This window comes from Candoia aspera, chromosome 4, assembly GCF_035149785.1.
Source record: "Candoia aspera isolate rCanAsp1 chromosome 4, rCanAsp1.hap2, whole genome shotgun sequence".
Classification (NCBI taxonomy): Eukaryota; Metazoa; Chordata; class Lepidosauria; order Squamata; family Boidae; genus Candoia; species Candoia aspera.
Window position 1 is genome coordinate 45276438 of NC_086156.1, and position 22906 is coordinate 45299343.

Here is a 22906-nt window from a genome sequence, read left to right on the forward strand (position 1 = left end):
AGTCTGCACAACTGTTCTTTTTCTGAGTTTTCTTTTAAATTAAAGTAACACCAAATAGGTCTATATCATGAAAGGAAGACTGCATCACCTGCAACACTAGAGCAGTTTGTACTTGTTTTGAACCCCTTCTTCTCTCCTACTGTTCATATAGTTCAAGAGACATCAATTTAATGTAGATTCTACCTGGAGGCATGCCTCTTCCCTATCCAATAGCTGACCATGGAACTCTATTGCCACTTTGTCTTGGCTCTTTATGGGAGGCTTATGGGAATTTCGATCTCATGGAAGATAGGTCAACATACTTTTCTGCTAACTCAGGGACAGGAGGAATGAACTGTGAGAAAGAAACCGTAGGCAGCTTTGTAATCCTCTTCCTTTATTCCAGGAATGGGCAACCTGTGATCCATAGTCTCAGTGGACCCAAACTTCCTTTTCTGACGCTGGGATCTCTGCACTTGCCAAAATTGCCAAGGTGATTTCCTACCACCTTCTAGTGAGAAGCATGCAAAACTGTAGGGATTTGGTCATGTTGTCACTAGGAGTCAAGGCTGACTCAAGGCACATACACATGCAAACTCTAAAATAGGCTTAACACACTTCAATAATCAAAGCCCCCCTCCCCCAACACACATAGGCTTCCTCCCAAACATCCTGGGAATACATGAAAAATCTTGGCCCCATTCTTGTGCATGAAGTGTCCCTTCTCATTCTGATTCATCATATTGCCCTCTGCAGCTAATGGACATTAAAAATATGCTTACTCATGCTATAGCCTTTCTGCAGTGCTTTGGTTCTTCACATATTCAATGCATGGGTTTACCATCTGCCCTAAATAAAGGTATGCAAGATTTTGAACTTGAAACATAATACTAACATAACCTATGGCTATGTATTCTGGAATATATTTCACACCAGTAAATGAGATATTGAAACTGGTAACAAATCAGTGAACAGTTAAGTTGAATCCAATGGTTAAGCTGAATCTGTAGATCTCACTGACTTGAAGACCAAAGTCACTCACTGAAATCAGATTTTGGAACTGAGCCTTAATTTGTATTATGCTTCCATGATCTTATGCTTTAGATATATTAGCATTTAAGCAGCCTACTCGCAAATCTGATTAATATATTTAGATTTCTTAATTTAGTTTGAAATATTTCAATTTTGTTGGCTTAAGTGGTGTTACTTCGAGAGACCTTCACAATATTATGCAGCATCATTAGGAGAATATAAAGCTGTGAAAAGTTTAATTCAAACTGGCTGAGGATAAATAAATATGCAATCATATGATATGATTTTATATAAAAAACAAAATGGTACCAGTCTTTAACTTCAATTCTTTTTAAAGAGGAGTTTCTTAAAATGCAAAACTATTTATTTCATAGTTCAGAGATCACAAACCTTCAGTCTGCGATCTTGGTCTCCACTGCAAAGGGAATTCACAGACACCTTAAATGCCTTCCAAGCTGGGTTTAAGTTATTCATCACCACCTAGAAATTAAAGGAAAAGAATTATAAGCTTATTTCAAACAAAAATGTAAAGCAATAATAATGATTTAGAAATGGTCTTTTATTATAAATACATTTTTAAATTGGCAAGGATAATAGAGCTTTAGAAATAATTAAGCATGGCATATTTTGTTATGCTTTTTGATATACTTTTTGATGGCTATGTACCTGGCAAAGTCAATTGATTTAATCAATACAGAACATAGTTGTTAAGCAATGGCTTTGACATTTGAAGATTTTTGCAGGACTATATTTTTTTCCATTAGCCTCCTTTCCAAAGCCCATTAGAGTCAGTGGGAATCTTTTTGACTGATTTCCTTTGCTTTGGGTAAGCAAAGCAAAGAATACAGAATGAGAAAACAGGGACTCCAAACCACTGAAAAGAGAGATTTAAAAATATGAAACATCAGGAGCAGAGAAAGCAGATTCACTCCAAGAGTGTATTTAGTAGGAATGGGAAGAACTTTACTTCCCTCCATATCAGGTACATGACCTATTGGTGCTTCCTTATGTTACTGAACTCTGGCTTCATTCTTACATCCCGCTGATAACACCTGGATGAGTGAAACCACATTGGGGACACCCTGATATAAGAAAGACATTGATGAACTGAAGAACACTAACAAGATGTGGGAAACCTGGAAATCTATCCCTATACAGCAGGGGTGGGCAACATTTTTGTGGTCATCAACACATTTCTTTAAAAAAAAAGTCCAATGCATTTATATCATGGAGGGCCTGAAGTTGAAATTTTTAGTCCCTGAGGCTTTTGGAGAAGTGTTTAGTGTTTTGTCTTTACTCAGCGTAGATGCATTGTCTACTGAAAGTTCAACACCTCTTTTTTAAGATTTATTTCATCAACTCTCTTCCATCCTCCCCCTAAGATTTAAGCAGTCCAAAATGATAATTTTGCCACTATATTTTAACAGCACATTCCTGAGAGCTTCTGGAGGCCATAAAAATGGGGCTGAGGAGTTGCATGCAGAAAGATTAATAATTATAATAATTATCTGAAAATGTATGTGAGGATTCCACACTGATGATATTATTCTAGAGAATTCAAATTACAATAAGGATTCTAAGCACAAGGAAAAGAACTTAGATTAAGTGTTAAAACAAACAATCTGATGGAAAAGACTGTCTTAGAAAGTCTCTTCTTCTGTCCTAAGCAGCCTGGATGACTGTCTATTAGGAAATGTTCCACCAATGGATTTTCTATATCAGCAGAGTTGGACTCCATGACTTTAGAAGTTCATCCTGATTTGTTTCCATGAAGTTCTCTCACTCTCTCTGTTGGCACTTAAGGAAACTTAGAATAAATACGGGAATTTCCAACATGTTCTGTCTCTGTCATGATTTCAGCCATTCAAACACTGCTGGAATATTCCAGGATGTGTCCAATGGGAATTGGCCACAGGACTATGTTGTTAACATCAGAACTGTCATGAAGGGAAAAACAGAGATATCTAAGTAAAATAGTTGAAAGAAGTCACAGAACTAACAGTACTTGACAAACAAATGTTTTAAGAGTGGGAGCTGTCTACAAGCACGGACACTTTTTCCCTCTTGGGCCAACTAGGGGAACAAAGAGGACATATTAGTTAGCCTGGAATACAAACTATATTTATGGAGAAACCCCTAAGGAAAGGAGTCCCCACAATATCATAATGAGAAGACAACATGCCCAGTAGCCATAGACTGTCTTTGGGTGGAGGATTAGAAGTGGGAATCGAATGGCTTAGTTTTTGTTATACAAAGCCATCTTGTAACATATATGTCTCTCCAGTTAGCATTTTTGGTTTTGCGAATGAGAACGAGGACATCCAGAACTGATCATTCTACCAATAGCTCTTTCTGTTTAGACCTAGCAGCTACTTTTCCTCTTAAATACTGAGTAAGTTTTTGGAGAGATTTTTGCAACAATAAATGCCCTTCATCATGTGCTAGAAATAGTGATTCCAGAGCACCTTGCTGACAACAAAACATTACACTAGCATGGAAGTAATACTAGGATCACAGTATGCTATGCTATGATCTTATCAATGAACAGGCAGAAGCTGACACAAAGAATGATTACATTTATTATCTATTTTGTAATTCTTTGATTTTCATTCAAAGGCTCATGTTAACAGAAAAACGGGGAAAAATGATGCATCAATTGCAATGTGTCACTTGTACTATCGAAAGTATACATGCAATCCAAAGTGTTATTCTCCATAACACTTGCACCATTTGTGAACTTTTCCAGAGAGTATTTAAATGATCTATTATTTACTCCCTGAGCACTGAAGCACTTGCTCATTATGCTATTCATGCAGAAGAATGACACAGCACAACACCAAAGCTTCCTACTCCAGTCAAAAGCAGTCTTTCACAATTGCATGTGCTTTTAAAAGTCTGAAGAACCCACCACTTTTTCTGCATTTCAGCAAACATTTTGACAGCCTAGTCTTGTTTACAAGATGACTAAGTAATTTGGGTTACATGTACTTGTTGCTATGTTTAATTTCTATCTTTTTTCCTATGGTTAAGAAAAATGTCTAAACTGTTAATAACTTAACTGTATAACATGATGTGCATATGTAAGAAAAAAATTCATTAGCACATAGATATATGTTTTTATGGGGGTCTGTCTTTTTACATATAATAAATATATATATTTTAAAAATCCTTGTATTTAAAGAAATCAGCGCTAGGATACATATTGTGTTATACATATGGTTTGCTTTTGAGTACACAATATATCTTTTGCAACCAGAAGGACTGAACAGGTTTGTTGCTTTAGGGGAGGTCTAATACATTGCTCCTGACTGTGGTCATGATCTAGATCAAGCGTGTCCAACCTGTGGCCCTGAACAGCTAGTAATGCAGCCCTCCAAAATTGTAAACTTTTAACATTATTTTGCAATTTTTTTCGTGACTTGATCGTGCGGTGGTTGAGCGCGGACTCTGCAAGTAGAAACAACGGAACACTGTGTAGGGGAGGGGGCAGTGCAGTGCTAACACCACCACCGCCCACTATACACGTCAGCTTGTGGCAACTTGGTGTTATATATAATATTTCAACCTACCTACATGTGTTCTGTGACGACAGGTGTTTATTGTTATTATTATTAAGTAGACATGTAAGTTTTCTTATTTGATTATTCAACTTTGCTTTATTTGCCTACCTAACAATTTACGATGGGCTTGTTGTGTTATTTCTTATAAAATATATTTATTCCTAAATAAATTTATTCCAGCATGGCTTTAATGTTGTTTCAGCAGAAAACAGACCCCAGAAAAGAAAAGAAAAATCGTGGATGAAGGAAGAGTATTCAACGAAAAATGGACATATGAGTACTTTTTTGTCGAGACAAATACTAAGGCGCTATGCTTAATTTGTCAGGAAAATGTGTCAGACAATTAGCGGAACTGAAAAAAAAATCCGTCATCTCAACAACTTTTTTTTTAAAAAGCCACAACTCAAAAGGACTCTATTATAAAAGCTAGTTATTTGGTAGAATATCTGATTGCAAAAAAATCAAAACCATTTACCAATGGTGAGTTTATTAAGCAATGTATGGAAAGCGTGGCAGATATAATTTGCCCTGATAAAAAAAGCAATTTTTCTAAAATCAGTTTGTCTCACCAGGCGAACTGAAGAAATAGGAAAATCTATCAAAAGAGGTCTGAAGAGTAAAGCTGATAATTTCAAAGTGTATGTTTTGGCGATGGATGAAAGTACTGATGCTACAGATACGGCTCAACTTGCCATTTTTATTAGAGGTATTCATAACGAATATAATGTCACTGAAGAAATGGCTTCTTTGGTGCCATTAAAAGACACAATTAAATCTCTTAATTTGTATGAAGCAGTAAAAATGCCATTAAAGAGATTTTCTTTAACCATTGTCAACATATCTGGTATATCTTCTGATGGCGCCCCAGCAATGGTTGGTAAAAATGAAGGACTTACAAAATTGATAGAAGATGATACAAGTGCCGCCAGCAATTCACATTTGATGAAGTATCACTGCATTCTACATCAAGAAAATTTATGAGCGAAAGCTTTAAAAATGGATAATGTTATACAAATTGTCATCAAAGCAGTGAATTTCATAAGGGCCAAGGAATTGAATCATCGCCAATTCCAGGAGTTCCTTAAAAGTATGGATGCTGATTATGGGGACAGTGGCTAAATCAGGGTAAAATGCTGAAAATATTTTATGATTTGCGAAATGAAATCAAGTGGTTTATGGAATCAAAAAGAAAATTTGTGCCAGAACTTGAAGATGAAAAATGGCTCAGAGATTTAGCATTTTTGGTGGATTTGACCACTCATTTAAATGAGTTAAACATGCGTCTTCAAGGTGAAAACCAACTTATCACTGCAATGTTTCAAACCATAACAGCCTTTGAAATGAAACTTGAAGTATGGCAAGCTCAAGTTATGGAAAATAATTTTATACATTTTAATACATTGGCTAAACACAGTCCTGTGAACAGCAAGAAATATGCAGCCTTGCTTTTTGGTATGATACAGGAATTTGAGAACAGGTTTCAAGATTTCTGGAAAAAATCAATATTTTGGTATATTTTCCACTCCATTTTCAGTCGACATAACTACATTACTTCTGAATTTTCAAATGTAATGCATAGAGCTGCAATCAGACATTCAACTCAAAGAAAAATTTGATTATGTCTCTCTACTGGACTTCTATAAGACCAATCTTGCCAGAGAAAAATATCCCTCACTTCACAATCATGCCTTATTCATGACTTCGTTTTTTGGCAGCACATACATTTATGAGCAACTATTTTCAAGCATGAAGCACACGAAGAGTAAAATTAGAATTAAAATTTCTGATGAACACCTTGAGAACTTACTGAGAATTGCAACTACTTTCATTGATGCATTAGTTTCACAAAAACAAGGTCAAATATCCCACTAGTTTTATGTTGCCCTCTTTTTAAAATTTTTATAATAAAAATATAAAAAAATAAATGAAGTTTTATTACTTATATACATTAACTGTATTATATATTTTATGTGTGGCCCAAGACAATTCCTCTTCACTCAACATGGCACAGAGAAGCCAAAAGGTTGGACACCCATGATCTAGATCAAGAGCTTAGCATTAGCATGAAAGGGAGCTTCCATTTGCTTCAAAGGAAGTTTCCCACCCGTGCAAACTGCAAGTGTCAGGATCTGATAGTTTAGAACTGCATCAGGGGTCAAAGAGTCCAGCATGAAGGAGGAGGAGCTGGGTTGGGATTGTGACAGTGACAAAGAATGGAACTGAAATATATCCTGCTGTTTTCTTAGCTCACAACCAGGCTTTTCTTTAATTTAACACTGCCACCACTCTTCAGTTACATCCTGGGAACAAGATATAATATTATTTATACTATAGCACTTTCTGAAGGCCCTAAATCTCTGCTGTAGCATCACAAATAAGAATGACATCATTCAGTTGCTGCATTAATTTAAAAAAAAGGGGGGGCACAAGTAGAAAGGTACCCTTTCATAGAAATTGTGAGTTTGCAAGTAAACATTCTATTTAAATGAGTATGTGTGTGATATTTCTCAGCTTACCTCTGTCCTGTGAACAAGCTGTTGGGTTGCATCATCATTCATTCGGAAGATTTCCAGAAAGGGATCAGATTTGCTGAAGAAATCCTGAAATTGAAAACATGGCCCTTCTTTATTGTTAAGGCCCTTAGACTCCATCACACAATCTATTTGCTTGCCTATTGAATATGTAAAAAGCCAATTCTTGTTTAATCTTTCAATCAACGTCAGTTCCTACTTCAGCTGGTTCTTCTTCAGGTAGCCTCATATGTTACAGGACACTGCATTCCAGCGTAAGAACCTTATCCTATCTGTGAAACATGGTGGTGGCAGTATCATGTACCAATCGAAGCAAATATTTGTAGCTCAGAGTTGAACTGTGGAGTCTTGGTGCTCCCTGAGCCTTGTTGTTTTCTTGCAGACGTTTCATTGCCAGACTAGGCAACATCTTCAGTGCAAAGAGGGAGTGGGCCTTGCTCTCAGTTTATATACTATGGCTTGCCCTGCTTGTGTTGGTAGGGATGTTGTTCTCTCTGTCCATCTTTAATGGAATAAAATTCACAAGGGAGGAAGAAAACAACAACTCACTACCATTCCTGGACATCCTCATCAGTAGAGGAAATGATGATAAGTTAGAAACACAAGTCTACAGGAAAGCTACCCACACCAACCAAGTGCTCCACTACCAAAGTAACAATCCAAACTCCCACAAGAGAAACTGTGTAAGAACATTATTCAGACGAGCACTTACACACGGCAGCAACCCAGAACACCAGAAAAAAGAAAAAGAACATCTGCACAGCATCTTCCAACTAAATGGATACCCGCTCAACTTCATCAAAAAGTGCCTCACCATCCAATGCACTACAACCCAACCAATGGAAACTATGAAAAGGATAACACTGCCATACATCAGAAACATCTCAGAAACCACCAACAGACTGTTACAACCGCATGGCATCACAGTAGCACATAAACCAACTAAAACCCTTCAAAACATATTAAGCAAGCCAAAAGACCCAATAGCCCAAGAAGAAAAAACTGGAGTTATTTACAACATACAATGCAAAGACTGTAACAGCCACTATGTAGGACAGACAGGCAGAAGACTAGCAGAGCACATCCATGAACACCAACTAGCAGTCAGAAGACACGATGAGAACTCCTTAATCTCACAACACATGGACAGACTCAACCATAGTTTCAACTGAGAAATGGTGAGCATCCTAAACCAAGCCAAATCCAAAAACGCCAGAGAATTCCTGGAAGCCTGGCACTCAGACAAAGCAGCCATCAACAGACATAGAGGTAAACAACATTTACATACCATTCAAAAGAGACAATAGAAAAGCCAAAAGACCAGGACACTCCCTTGCCAGCAATCAACACCCAGATATGCAAAAACCAACGCTAGGATTAACACCAGATGAACCATAAAACAGCACAATAAACCCTAATCAAGGAACTATCAACTCAGGCAATCAACCAAGCAGCAAACAACAGCCCAATCAAAGAACTCCCAAGGAGAGAACAACACTCCCACCAACACAAGCAGGGCAAGCCATGGTATATAAACTGAGAGCAAGGCCCACTCCCTCTTTGCACTGAAGATGTTGCCTAATATGGCAATGAGATGTCTGCAAGAAAACAACAAGCTCAGAGAGCACCAAGGACTTGGCAGTATCATGGTTTGGGCCTCCTTTGCTCCCTCTGGACCAGGACAGCTTGCCATCATTGATGGAACTATGAATTCTGAATTGCACCAGCAAATTCTACAGGAAAATGTCAGTGTATCTGTCTGTGAACTGAAGCTTAGCAGAAAGTGGGTCATGCAGCAAGACAACAACTCAAAACACACAAGTTGTACAACCAAAGCAGAAGCAGAAGCAGAAGAAAGTTAATGTTTGGCAATGACCAAGTCAAAGTCCTGATCTTAAGGTAAAGGTAAAGGTTTCCCTTGACGTAAAGTCCAGTCGTGTCCGACTCTAGGGGGCGGTGCTCATCTCCGTTTCAAAGCCTTGGAGCCGGCGTTGTCATAGACACTTCCGGGTCATGTGGCCAGCATGACTCACGGAACGCCGTTACCTTCCCGCCGAAGCGGTACCAATTAATCTACTCACATTTGCATGTTTTCGAACTGCTTGGTGTGCAGAAGCTGGGACGAGCAACGGGAGCTCACCCCGCCGCGCGGTTTCGAACCGCCGACCTTCCGATCGACAGCTCAGTGGTTTAACCCGCAGCGCCACCGCGTACAGAAATGTTGTGGAAGGACACAAAGCGGGCAGTTCACTTGAGGAAGCCCACCAACAACCCTGAGCTGAAGCTGTTCTGTATGGAGGGATGGCCTAAAATTGCTCCAGGCCAATGTGCAGGGCTGATCAACAGTTATCGGAAATCTTTAGCTGCAGTTATTGCTGCCTGGGGGGTGGGGGGTGGGGGGGGTAGGCACCCCAGTGACTGAAAGCAAAGGTTCACATACTTTTGCCACACACAGATATATAGCTTTGGATCATTTTTGTCAATAAATAAATGAACAAGTATATTTTTTTTACTAATTTGTTTAATTGGGTTCTCTTTATCTAGCTTTAGGACTTCTGTGGAAAACAGAACACATTTTAGGTTTTATGTGTGTGTGTGTGTGTGTATGTATATATATATATATATAGTCTCGTATGTATGTATTTGTGTCTGTGTGTATATATATACGTCATATATACATGTCTCATATATATATATGTCATATATACATGTCATATATATATATACATGTCATATATATATATATATATATATATGTCATATATACATGTCACACACATACACACACACACAGTAAATATATATACACAAAAAGCCTCGTGTGGCGCAGAGTGGTAGGCAGCAGTATTGCAACCGAAACTCTCCCCAGGACCCGGGTTTGATCCCAGCGGAAACTGGATTCTCGGGTAGCAGGTCGACTCAGCCTTCCATCCTTCCGAGGTCGGCAAAATGAGCACCCAGCTTGCTGGGGAAGGCAATGGCAAACCACCCTGCTACAGTCTGCCAAGAAAACATTGCAAAAGCGTTGTCCCCCCAAAGGGTCAGACATATATATGTTGTTGTTTATTCGTTTAGTCGCTTCCAACTCTTCGTGACTTCATGGACCAGCCCATGCCAGACATATATATCCTAATATACTATATATATACATATACACATACACATACATATGCATATGCATATATATTTCTCCACTTCTCCACCACTTTTAAAAAGTTTGGGCACTCTCACATACATTACACAGAGACAACCTTGTAGTTTTCTTGGCCACATTATGAATATGAGTTGCCACAATCTTCTTCTAGATTTTTAAAAAAGGTTCTGCTGAGGTCATAGTCCTGCTATTTTCAGATGGTCTTCCACCTAAAGCCATGGTCCTGATTCTGGCTTCTAACCAAGTACTAATCATCTGTCCATGCTTAGATTTTTTGGAAGATTAGTTAAGATCAGCTAGACATTTTCACCTTCTGTAGATGGGAAGTGGTCAACCCAACCTGAATACAAAGTGTTGCTAGAGAAAATCTTAATAACACTTCTGATGCAGATAACACATTTGGGAATTTTTCATATATACTGAACAAATTAATTGAACTCTCAGATGAAATAAATATGTCATAGTTCATTCCATCACAAGCTTATTTATGTATTAGACTTTACAGAAGAAAAAAAAAAGCAAACCAAACCAAACCAAACCAAAGAAAAAAGAAATAGTGTTCAGATTAAAACACTCAAAGAATAGTAAATACAATATACATAAAAGCGCAGATCAACTTAAAAAGACAAGCAAATTATCAAAATACCTAGACAGTTAAATGTCTAACAGCTATGCGAGTGCAATGAATTTAGTGAACCTTCTGAAGATATCTGATGATCTGTCATCTTAGAAGAAGCAAAAATCTTATCTTCCAATAAACTGGCTATAGATTAAGAGAAGCATTATTAATTCAGTTTTCCATGCTGTGTAGAAGAGGCATGACAAGAGGATGATGTGTGAAAGTATTTCTATTTTCCTCCAGTGGACTATGGCAAAGTTGTTCTTGCACAGGAGCACTATGAAATCTCCTTCTAACAGGGAAGATGATAGGCCATTCTAGAAGGTAAGGACAGAAGCTCTTCTGTGGGTTGGTAAAGGATATTTGCTAAATACTTTGCATAAGAAAGCAGTCTCCCATACAAGCCTGCTGCTGTAGGGGTTGGTTCACAAGCTGATAAAAATTTGAGAGACAGTTTGGTAAACAGACAGCTGCATGGTTTTCCATTATCTGCAAAAAAGTCTGCCTCCTCCCCACTTCATTAAGTTAATAAGAAGAAATGGTGGATGTCTCCACTCTAAGATATTTCAGGGGATAAATTACTTCTATATGAACAATAATCAGTTGCTGAGATTCCTAAATAATTCTATCAGGCTCAGCTCAATAAATCTTGTTAATGAGACCCTGTGAGAATCTTGCTTCTGGTTTGAGGGAGCCATCAAAGTGTAACAGCTGCATACAGAGTGGTTAAATTTGGTTGAATTATTCCAGATGTCCATGCCAAGAGCTCATTCTTTCAGTTCCAACTAGGGCCTCCCAGGTCCAAGCAGAATCAAATAATGAGCTGATTGTCCGTAATATTTTAAATCTGTAACAATCACCATCTTCCATGGAGATTAGCCCCAATTCCAATCTCAGCAGAGAGTCAGGTATACAACAGGGTACTTGGAGCAAAACCCTCTGAAATTTGGATTGGACTGCTCAATAGAGGTCAGCATATAAGCTAGAACAGATGACCTTGGCTCTGAAAATGTTGACAGCAGGTGGGATATAGTCATTACTGTTACACTTAGCAAAAGGCGGAATGGGATCTGAAAGCTTATAGGGTGGCCAGTGAGGGATCACTTTCTCTCCATTCCTGTTCCAGCTACTTTCCAGATTTTAATCGATTAACCATTCCAAGGCCATCATGGTCTTTTCTTATGGCTATCTCTATACTGGACGTGGCTGGGTAGCTCTTCTGATCCAGCAGGGATCAGCAACCTAAGGCCATTAGGAAGTTCTAATGATGTTTTATTGCTCTCTGATTCAGTCAGGTCACTTATTCAAAAAAGTAACAAAAAGTTATTTCTGCTACCACTTGTGTTCAGCAGAAAATCTCATGTCACGTACAATTTGAGCCTTTTTTAATGTTCTGATTTTAAATTTGCTACATTTATTTTGCCGATCTGAAGAGAGGAGTAAAATTGGAATGACTGATTGGAGAGTTGATGCATAACCTCGTTTGCTTCAGAGTTGGTTGAGTCAAACTCCTGTTCTTCTAGTCCGGAACATCCTTAGGAAAAACTCTGTTGATGAACTTAATAACTATAATGATAACTGCCTTCCTTTCAAGGCATTGTGTTCACCAGATTATGGAGTGCATTTGTGCAAACAAAGAAACATCAACTATTGGTGCACCTGCTCTTTTGTATTTTGGGGTGTGCTTTCCCCCCCCCCGTTTTTTTTATTTTTTGCATGACCAAAAGATTACAAACTATAGATAACAGATCTCTATAATTTCATACTATTTAAAAAATGTGACTGCATTAAATCTCTGAAGAGTTAAACATAATGGGCTGAGGGTTTAAAAAAAAACAAAACACTCAAGAACTAACTGTTCTCCTCCCAATAAGGATAATTCACCTTTCAGATGAGGCACAAAACAAAGGTCTTGGATGTTTAGAGTGATTAAAGATACCTAACTTAGGGATGCTATTAACCTTTGCACCTTAGTCAAATTACAGATTCATTACACTTTGTTAACCTAAATATTGCTGGCAGTTTTAATTAGATTTGCTGCTTCCTTCTAATCAAATACAGACTATGCTGCAAATGCTGCATATATTCAAACAGTATTAGCAACATTCTTTTCTTTAAAAAGCAAGTCTTCTAGCTGTTCTATTTACAGTATCACCTTTTGCTGTAACAGGGGTACTTTTTAAGTTGAAATACCTGAACCTCAAGTAGTAGAGATCCGTATGGCCTGATATTTTAAGGAAGTTTACTAAGCTGTAGTTCATTAAGTATATAAATCTCAGCAAGGGCATAAGTGGATAATTCGTGGAAAGAACCCTAAGATTGCTTCAGATTTGACAGAACTTTGCCTTCTAGTGGCCTCCCTTTTACAACAGGGGCCCCTCACTGCCTTAAATGGCAGCAGTAGTGAGCTTCACCATCATCAGTGTCCTAATTGGTATCAAGCAAGGGCTATCATGTAAATTCCCCATCATGCAACATTGCTTGGGAGCAACCTGGAAAATTAAAATGGTGGCTTCCCCAATTCAGCGGGAGGGCCATAGTAAAGTGGCAGGATTAGTTGAACCTGTTAAGGCTCAGAGGCTCTCAGTAACTGCTTGGATGCAAATGCTGTGTTTCATGACCTTATCCTTTCCAGTTTGAACAAGGAAAACCAGGAATCACTGATGCTATTACAAGAGTGTTATTTAATTTCCATCAGTTGCACAAGTGTATTCATTGATTATTCAAGCGAGAATGGTGTGGCAAAACTGGGTTCATTTGGTCAGAAGTGATGTAATTGTTTCAAAATTTATTTTGGGGAATGTGGTTTAAATCTTGCTGGCACAATTTCAAAATGAGATACTTAAAATTTTATATATTGACATTATCTTCTCTCTTATCAGTGCTTGTCCTAGTAGCTTAGCACCTTTTAGGTATTAGGAGGGGATGTGTTTTAACATTCTGCCTCATACTTACTCAGAAGACCAACTGTTTGTAAACAAATAAAACTTTATGTGAAATTATTTAACAATAACATAATGCCTTGCCAGGTACACATGAAAAGCACCAAGTTTCTGGACATCTGATATATTCACTGGAAAAATATCCTGGTGTGTGTGTGTGCAGGAAGCATGCCCAATAACCCAGACTCAAACATTTTCCCAAGTTTATATTGCAAGATGTCAGCCTTGAATGTTATTGTCTGTGATAAGTTAGAAGAAGCCAACTGCTGTGATGGTTGGCATTTTAAATACACAAGGTCTCCACATAATTAAATTGTCTTGTTCCTAATTACATTCCATTGGGAATTTTACTCCCTCATTACTATGCAACTTGACGAAAGCCTCATTATGAGTATTAATCTGAGAATCTCCAATATGTTTAATAACATTATCACTACAAAAATAGCTGCAGGGGAGGATGTCTCATTAAATCACATTTGTCTGCATTCCTCTTTTATTCAGTAAGGTTAATATAAAACAGTTGGCTTACCTTGTCATCTAACTTCCGTGCACTAAAGGAAAGCTCAACATAGTCATCATTGCCAGATAATTCTTCAGCGATCACCTATGTGAACAACCACAGTTACATTTCAGTGGGGGGCAAGGGAATGAGGAATAAAGTCTGAGACAATGCAATTTACTACTGTGATGAGCATGCATGGAGAACAGAAAGACTCATGAGGCCTAGAAATGTGACAGCTGCATTACCAGGAATGAAACACAAATGCTAATATAATTAACAAATATTCAGTTTCTGCATTCTTGGAGGCCATGTTCTCCAGAACATGATTTGGGGATCAGAAGCATACAAATTCTTCCAAACATTTGAAATATGTTATTATTATATATGTTGATACATGTTATTTGAAACTTGTTATCATATATGTATGCATGTATGTTTGTATATATATAGTGCATATTTATTAATGTACACATTTCAAATAATATATGATATATGAATCATAATATACCAATATTCATATTCTATTATGTATTATATTATTATATGTATTATATTATACTACAATATCATAGTATTATATACATATTATGTATTATGCATTGTTGCAACCCAACATCCAGAGTAATCTGAAGGTTTATAGTATTTCCATTTGCATATTGGTCTGAAAAGGCACAGACCAATAGGCTTTTTGTTTCATTTTAATTTAAAATGAAAACTAAACACATTTTTCCTCAAGGTCCTCTTCTCTAATTCAAGCACAACTGTGATCCTTCTCTTCCACCCTGGCACCCTCCAAAGATCTTGGACTTCAGTTCTTACAATGCCCAACAATCATGGAACTAATCATGCTGGCTAGGGCCTATGGGAGTTAAAAGCCAAAACTTTCAGAGAAAGTTGCTAAGGTATTATACATAATATCTATGGAGAGTTATAATATGCAAGTATGAATTCACTCCCAATGTTCATTCACCTGAAACATTTTGTTTATTTTATAAGTGGAACAGGGACTATTCTTTAACTGCATCTTGAGCAGAACATGAGAGAGCCACCAGGAACCAGATAAAATGGCTTTAAGATTGATGTTTGGCCAATGAGTCTGTCTGTGATTTGAAATAATGTGGTTTGGGGTCTTAATTGTTGCCCCCTTGCTCTGCACATGCCCAAACATGTGAAGAGAGCAACAGAAATAGAATTACATGGGTTGAGCAGAAACACATCCACAGGCCATATTCAAGATGGTGCTTATGTTCCTATAAATGCATGAGAGTGGCTTCCACATGGCTACATTTTATGAATGTAGCTTGGAGAGATGATCAGTAGACATTCCTGTTCTTTCTCTATGCATTCAGGAACAACGAGATGGTTGGAGAATACAGAGATGACATTATATGATTACAAGTTGGAGTTTTATACTCAGAATTTGTAATTTTGTCTGCTCCAAGACAGTCTGCTCAGTCACATGCCTATTAAAATCTTCAAGAATCTTAAATGCTTGGAAAGACAAATTGGATATTCTTTACTATTCTGCAAATGGGCAATTTATATGCAGCAAATGGTCCATTTCAATTCTGGATATAACTCACATGATCTCTTGCATTTTGTTTTTCCCTGCCTGGATAAAAAAGAATTGAATTGCACAGAATACCAACTCAAGGAGAGTGATGAGAGTACGGAATTTATTTGGCCTTTCACTTTGGCACTTCAAAGCCGACAAAGCATCTTTAAGGTGCTTGATATGCATTCCTTTGATTAACATCTCTACTTAGAAAAAAATTAAATCTGTTGCTACTGTACTGTATGCATATGCTTTTATTTTCTTAAAGTTAACTGAAGTCTTCTGGATATGCCTCTGATAGCCTAACCAATGAACCATGCTTGTTTGGAATGCTGAAAATTGTTTCCAAAACATCACAAGGGTACTCTGCAGTGTCTGCCGAGAGGGGTCAAAATCTACAAGATGGCAGGGGCAGACTTGTGAACTAAATCCCACCCCTTCTGTTCATGCAATAAAGGAGAGGGGACTTGGACAGTGATGCTGTGCTTGCCACCCACAGATGTTGATCACTGCCCTACACCACCGGTGGGCACCACCGAGGACACCAGTTTGGTCAAGGCTGGCTTCTGATCTCAAATATTTCCATTCATATTTTTCAGACAAATGTTGCTGGACATTTGATTAGTCCTAGTCTAGACAAAATTGCTGTTCCAGGCTCACTGATGAGGTAAAACACGCTAATTTCATTTATATGATAGTTTTCAGGTCATGGGGCTTATTTAACTAGGTTATAGTTCCCTCACAACAATTTTAAATCTATTACAATTTAAAATGTTGCATTTATGGCTACATGGTATTATTATATTACTGATTAATTCATTCTTCAGGTAATGGGAAACAAATGAAAATAATATAGTTCCCTGGGATGACAACTTTACCAGTAATTTAACCCAAGAGTACCTAATTCAATAGTGCTTTTCAGATTTCAAAGCTGTAAAAATAAGACTGAGAAGTGAAAGTTTCACTAAGAATTACACATGGTGAGATCAAATTAGGGTATAAAAGAAAAATTGTTTGGGTTAAGAGTATAGCAAAATTTCCATTTTGTTATTGTTCTATAACCTGAAGATAACCATTGCTGATCTGCAATTGAAGGAATATGTACCCTAGTGCCTTCCAGATATTTTGAGTAACAATGGATGCAGTTCCTGGCCATTGGCTACACTGTTTTGAGTATATAAAGCTAGTAATCTGCTTTTCTGCCTGTGACATTAGACTAAAACAGGTATTTTTACATTTTGTGAATAGCCGGTAATACTTACCATTCAATAAGTTAACAGAAATATTTTTAAACACATGTTATGTTTTATCACTGTCAGGAGTTAGAAAATAGTGGACATATGCCAACAAAGGCTTTGCATTTAAAATCTGGCAAATCTTGCTAAGCATTAATTACCCTTTTTTTCACCCAAGGTAAAAAGGAGGAAACATTATTACAGTTAGACCTACCGTTATGGAAGATTTCCCTGCTGTGTTGCCATGTTTCAATAAAGATTTTGAGAGCTTTCTCTGAGAAACAATCTGCATAAAATAAAAAGCAGGAACTTGATCAAACAAGTTCCAGTTTATGTCTAGATGATATATGCATGCAGCTTAGTGAACAATTAACAAAAACAAAATTAAAAAGGCTATGCCACATAATATTAGAATATGCTTCAAAATCATCAAGCAAGATGAAAATTAAGCAGCAAAGATAGAAGCAATAATCCAGAGTAATTGGTGAAAAATTCCAATGTTAAATACTGTAACATATGGATGATTATATGAATCACCACAAGAAAGGAGACAAAGAATTCCATACTTTTTCTGTAGCCATAAAGCAGCTCTGAAACTCTGAGTTCAGTTATTTTATTTCTACTTAGACATCACTGCTACTTTCTGGAACCACCTTCTATAATATGGCTAAAAGATCTACAGACCTGTCATTCTCTGAGCTTCCACAGTTATCTGTCATATGCTCACTTAATTTCCTAGAGAAAATATGACCTGCACCTGTTTTCTTTTCTAGTAGCTTTGCAGTAAATCAATATAAGCAACAGCTGCTATAGCAGAGGAAAGAAAACTCTGAAAAAGGAGTCTTAGAAAGCAAAGGTTTATTATCTAGCTACTGGGAGACAAACATTAAATGTAAGAACAAAAATGTTCATGTTTGCTTTAAAAAATCCATTAAAATAACCTATTGAACACTTTGGTTCTGAGAAAAATTACTGCTATTTTTTGCCATTCATTAGAGGAAAAATTGATACCTCACTTGCAAAAAATGGGGAGAGTTTTTTTGATGTAACTACATGAGCTTTATGTAATACTTGTCAAATGGGAGCAGAATGAAAGTTTAGAGTAGAGATATATAACATTTTTGAGCCAAAGTTATGCTCAGCTTTTGAGAGTTGAATCAGGGGCAGTCCATCAAAAACTGGAGGGAGCCATAACAAACATTAAATCTGACTTATAGTATATATTCGATCCAGCAGGTGGCAGCAACAAACTCATCTCACCTGATCTCGGAAGCCAAGGATATTTAACAAAAACCCACAAAAGCAGTTTTAAGGACCACTTTCCACATATATTCAGTGATGTTCTTGAGGTCAACTAGCTTGTCCTGGTTAGTATTTCTGGGGAGGATTTTGTCAATATTCCAGGCCTGCTGGCTAGCCTGGGGAAGTCCAAAAAGGCAAAGGCAATCTACTTCTGTAACATGGTCAAGAAAACTGCATGGATGCAGTAACCAGGAATGCTCAATTTAGGACCATCTTAATTTTTTACACTTAAATTTAGTTACAATTAAATTCAGTAAAAACGGTTATTATGGTTAAAGCCCATGTGTTTAATTATTGTCTCCTGCTGCTGCATTAAACAAGAATTCACATTTTTTTCTGCATGAGTCTTGTATTTGGCATGCCGCCCTGGACTTTCAGGATGTCCACCTCTGGCTTAGATGCTAATCTTCCTCGTCTTCTCAGGTCAGGACAATACGTATGATTTCTCCTCCACCCTACTTCCAATTTTTAATCCTCAAAATACTAGTTTGAAACAGTGGTATTGCAATATACTAATTGGCTCAGCTTTGTAGCCAATTGAAGATTTGAACCCATGTCTCCCTGTCTGAGTCCAAAGTTGATACATTGCAAGCCATAATGATGTCATTAAAATGTGTGATCTTGGACAAGCTGCAGTGTGATCTGGCTAATTCTGGCCCACATCACAGCACTTACTGAAGGAAAAAAATGAGTGCAGATTATTTTAGCTAATTTGAGCAACTTCCTAGACAGATAGGAGTAAAAAGGGAGTAAATAATACAATAAAAGTGGGGGAGATTACAAATCTGTCAGTAAAATACATTAAAAGATTTCTGATGGGAGTTTAGAACGCTGAAACAGATACTCACATAGCAGCTGTTTCTTCATCTATGGAACAGCTAGGCTTATTTTGATCATTGTATCATTCATTCCCTTTAAAGAAGGGCAATTTGTGCAATGTTGCCACAGCAAACAATTTTAGGATAGAAATGCCTCTTATGTGGTCTCCCAGTCACCAAATGGAAAGTAAAATAGATCCATTTGGCAGTTAAATGTCTTCATCAATTCCTTCAAGAGTAATTAATAATTACCGATTGCGGGACATCATTTATGTGATTGAGAGGAAATCAATTTATGGTGGCATTAAACTGCCCTTTGAATATGCATGCTAAGATGTGCTTCCAAACTAGTCACTTTGGGAAGCTGCCATCAATTATACATCATGTTTATTGCTTATTTATAGGTGTTAAAATTCCTTATCAGCTTGCTGGCTTCTAAGCAAGCACACTGCAACTCAGGAGTACACATTAGAAGTAACTGACAGATGAAATACAGAGGCTCTTCAAAATGGAAGTTCAGGAGTCAGGCATCACGGCAGGATTCTGATATGGCTAAATAAATAGATTTTCTTGAAAGCCACCTGGCTGTCAAAACATCTAGCTTTAACGGTTTTTCTGCAATGCTGGGTCTACACCACCTTACTGAATGAACCCTGGATCGACATATCACTCTTCTTCCTGTTGGGCTGTTACTCTGCCCCAGTTCAAATATAGACAGGAAGAGTGAACCTTTTTTCCTTTGCAGCTGGCACTGATTTTTCCCTATCCCAATCATTACTGTACTTCCGTGTAATATCCAGAATATCACAACAGTTTTGAGACTCACAGCAAACCAGCAGCCCACTCAATTCATTATGCATGTATTATAATCTCTCCCTCTCATTCTCTCTCCCTTCCATTAACACCAACTAGAATAGAAGAATAAGAAATATCAGATCTCTAGGAAATACCACGTTGACAAAGACTGTGCCTTAAGGATTTTATTGGGCTTTTGGGTTTTGAGTGGTGTAGACTGCTGAAATCAATGAGGAGACTATCCAGAGGGACTGTGGAATCAGGTTGCTGCTGACAGTGCACTGATCAGCTGTTTGGCAGTCAGCAGGACAGCACAGTGAAGAGATGGAGCTGGGGCCTTTTGGTATGATTTGGTGCGTCAGCCCCTGACACATGTGGACTCAGCTACATGCACAAAGTTTGTAATGGTACAGAATTGTTCAAGCTCGCTCTGGGGGCAGTTCATGTCTCCAACCCCTGTACCTTTTTGTCCTGCAGGAACTCACAGTATGTTTTCCTCTTTCCATTCCTACTCTTCCCCTCCATTTAGTAGATAACTCCAACTCTGCTGATTTTGTATAAATGCAGTACTGAATTTGGGGCCTTCATGCATCACTGCAGGGCCTGTGTACCATTTGTACTGCAGATGAGCAAAGGTCAGTGAAACTTCTGAAGTCAGAAAGCTAGATACAAAATCAATGTACAATTCAAGTGTCCAGATTGGCCTGGGAAAATGAACCCTAAAAGAACATCAAAGGAGCTAAGATATCATATGTCTTAAGTCAATGCAGATCAATATAATAAGTATGGCTACACTCCTCTTTCCCATGCAATATGCAATAACACAGAAGGGAACAACATGGCATTTATGACACCCACCATGAATCTGACAGACTGAAATAACTGGTTCCACACTCTCTTAACAACTTCATAGGAACTGTGTATATGTATGGATATGGATATGGATAAACACATGCAATATGGATATAATTGACTGGTTATCATTATAACTATCATCTATCTAGCTGTAGCTCATACTAAGCCAATCAGGATCACATAACAGGATTACAGCAAAGGACTAAATTACCAATGATGCACGGCCACATAATGTGAAATAGGGCAAATTAGCCAAATGATTTGTCCTCACAGAGGGCCAAATTTTGAAAAATCCACAATTAGATGTTTGTTTTTGTGCCCTGTAACTACAGTTTTTAAAAAAGGATAGAAAATATGATATAGAGACCTGACTACCTCAAACCAGACAAGGTTGTAAAGAGGCCATTGGGGAAGGAAAAAAGATTTATTCAAATCTTCATCTCTCTCAGATATTGCATGAAAACCACTGTTTATTTATATATTTGTTTTTTTAGCTTTGTTTCCTGCCAAGGAAAATCAGCAAAGACCAAAGTAAATGAAGGCAGCAAGAAAAATAAGCCAAGAGAACCACAAATGCTTTACCTGCCCCAAAGTACATTCCATGCCACCAAGGAAATCTGCTTCTTTCAGCCCATTGTGATTGCTGCTGATATCATGGACTTCAAATCGTAGCCGCTGCACTTCTTCAAAATAAAAGTCCACTGTGAAAAGCTTTGAGAAGATGGGGTTTATGCAAGTTCTAATGACTTCTGTCCGGTCAACCTGTCAATCAAGAGAGTCCTTGTGTCAGCGATTAGGGTATTTCAAAGCTCATCTGAAACAGATCTGAAATGTAGAACTCTTGTAGCAATCGGACCAGGGGGAAAACAAGCTTTTAACACAATTTCAGTTGAAAACAAAACATTTCTTTAAAAATAAGAAATTATGAAGGACAAGAGTCATTCTGATGATACACACAGACCCAAGAAACAGTCTGGTTGGGTGGCTTAGGAGGGACAGGACAAGCTGTGTAGCAACCATAGCTCCATCCATCAACATCTCATGGCTACCTCAGTCAGCAGCCTCACATGACCTACTGCTACATATTCTAGTACAGGACAGATTAGAAGTGAACTTGTATTCATTGTCACGTGTTCTGGGACAGAAAAGAGCAAACAAATCTAACCCGGGTCTGCATCAGTTTCATGTCCTCCCTTCATGATAGGGTTCTTTCTTAGCCATGAATAACCTAGGCTGAATTATACCTACTCAGGAAGGAATATGAGAGAGTGAAACAGAATATGGTGGCTCTCACTCAGTGATCTGCATCTGCAGAAGTTCCAGAGATTAGAGAAAGCAGATACAATAGCTCTCCTCAGCCTGAGACTAGGGTTATCAGCCGCCTGGCAAAAGAAGAACATGTCCTCCTTTCTGTCCTCATGTTCTCCGTCTGGCAGGCATAGCCTTAATATCAAATATTGCCCAGCTTTTTGAGTATGTAACAACGTATCTCTTTGCAGCATAGCATTTCCCCAATAAGTGCTAACTGCAAATTAACAACCTGTGTCTGTGACCTTAATTGATTAGCCCCTCCAGCTGGCTTGTGCTGCTGCCTGAAATTGACAAGACCTAAATCAGTTACATGCCTAAAGCTTTTGCCTCCTAACTGGCACATTCCTGTAATGGAAAAACCAGTCTTTCTGATGCTGGAAAAAGTAAATTCTTATACCTGTAGACCTAAGTACATTTTTTTTTTTTGCAGTTTTTCACTGTAATTTTTGTCGTGGATGCCAAGAAAGTTAAACAGTTTGTCTTCCTTTCCAACCATTGGTGTCTTTCTTTGCCTGTTCAGCTATCTGGTAACCCTACCTGAGTCCTCTCAAAATGCAACTCCTCAATTATAACATCAAGGAATTTTTCTGCTAGCTATAAATTTGGATTGACCAATAACTCTAGTAAGGTAAAAACAGAAATATGGTCCCAACAAACATTTCTTTTTGGCTACTGTCAGTGCAATCCTATATATTCCACTACATTTAATGGGCCTT

At 37.8% G+C, this 22906-nt stretch overlaps 1 protein-coding gene across 1 annotated transcript in view; it reads right to left on the bottom strand.

Annotated features, from left to right (window-relative positions):
- Positions 1-21619, bottom strand: part of CPNE4 (copine 4) — a 75252-nt gene extending 53633 nt beyond the window's left edge. The window contains exons 1-5 of the mRNA XM_063303982.1: positions 21462-21619; positions 17324-17395; positions 14347-14421; positions 7088-7171; positions 1402-1491 (exon numbers count right to left, since the gene is read on the bottom strand). Coding sequence (XP_063160052.1) covers positions 1402-1491; positions 7088-7171; positions 14347-14421; positions 17324-17395; positions 21462-21482 — 342 coding nt within the window. The 5' untranslated portion in view covers positions 21483-21619. The remainder of the gene's footprint in view (positions 1-1401; positions 1492-7087; positions 7172-14346; positions 14422-17323; positions 17396-21461) is intronic.
- Between the last annotated feature and the right edge of the window lie 1287 nt (positions 21620-22906).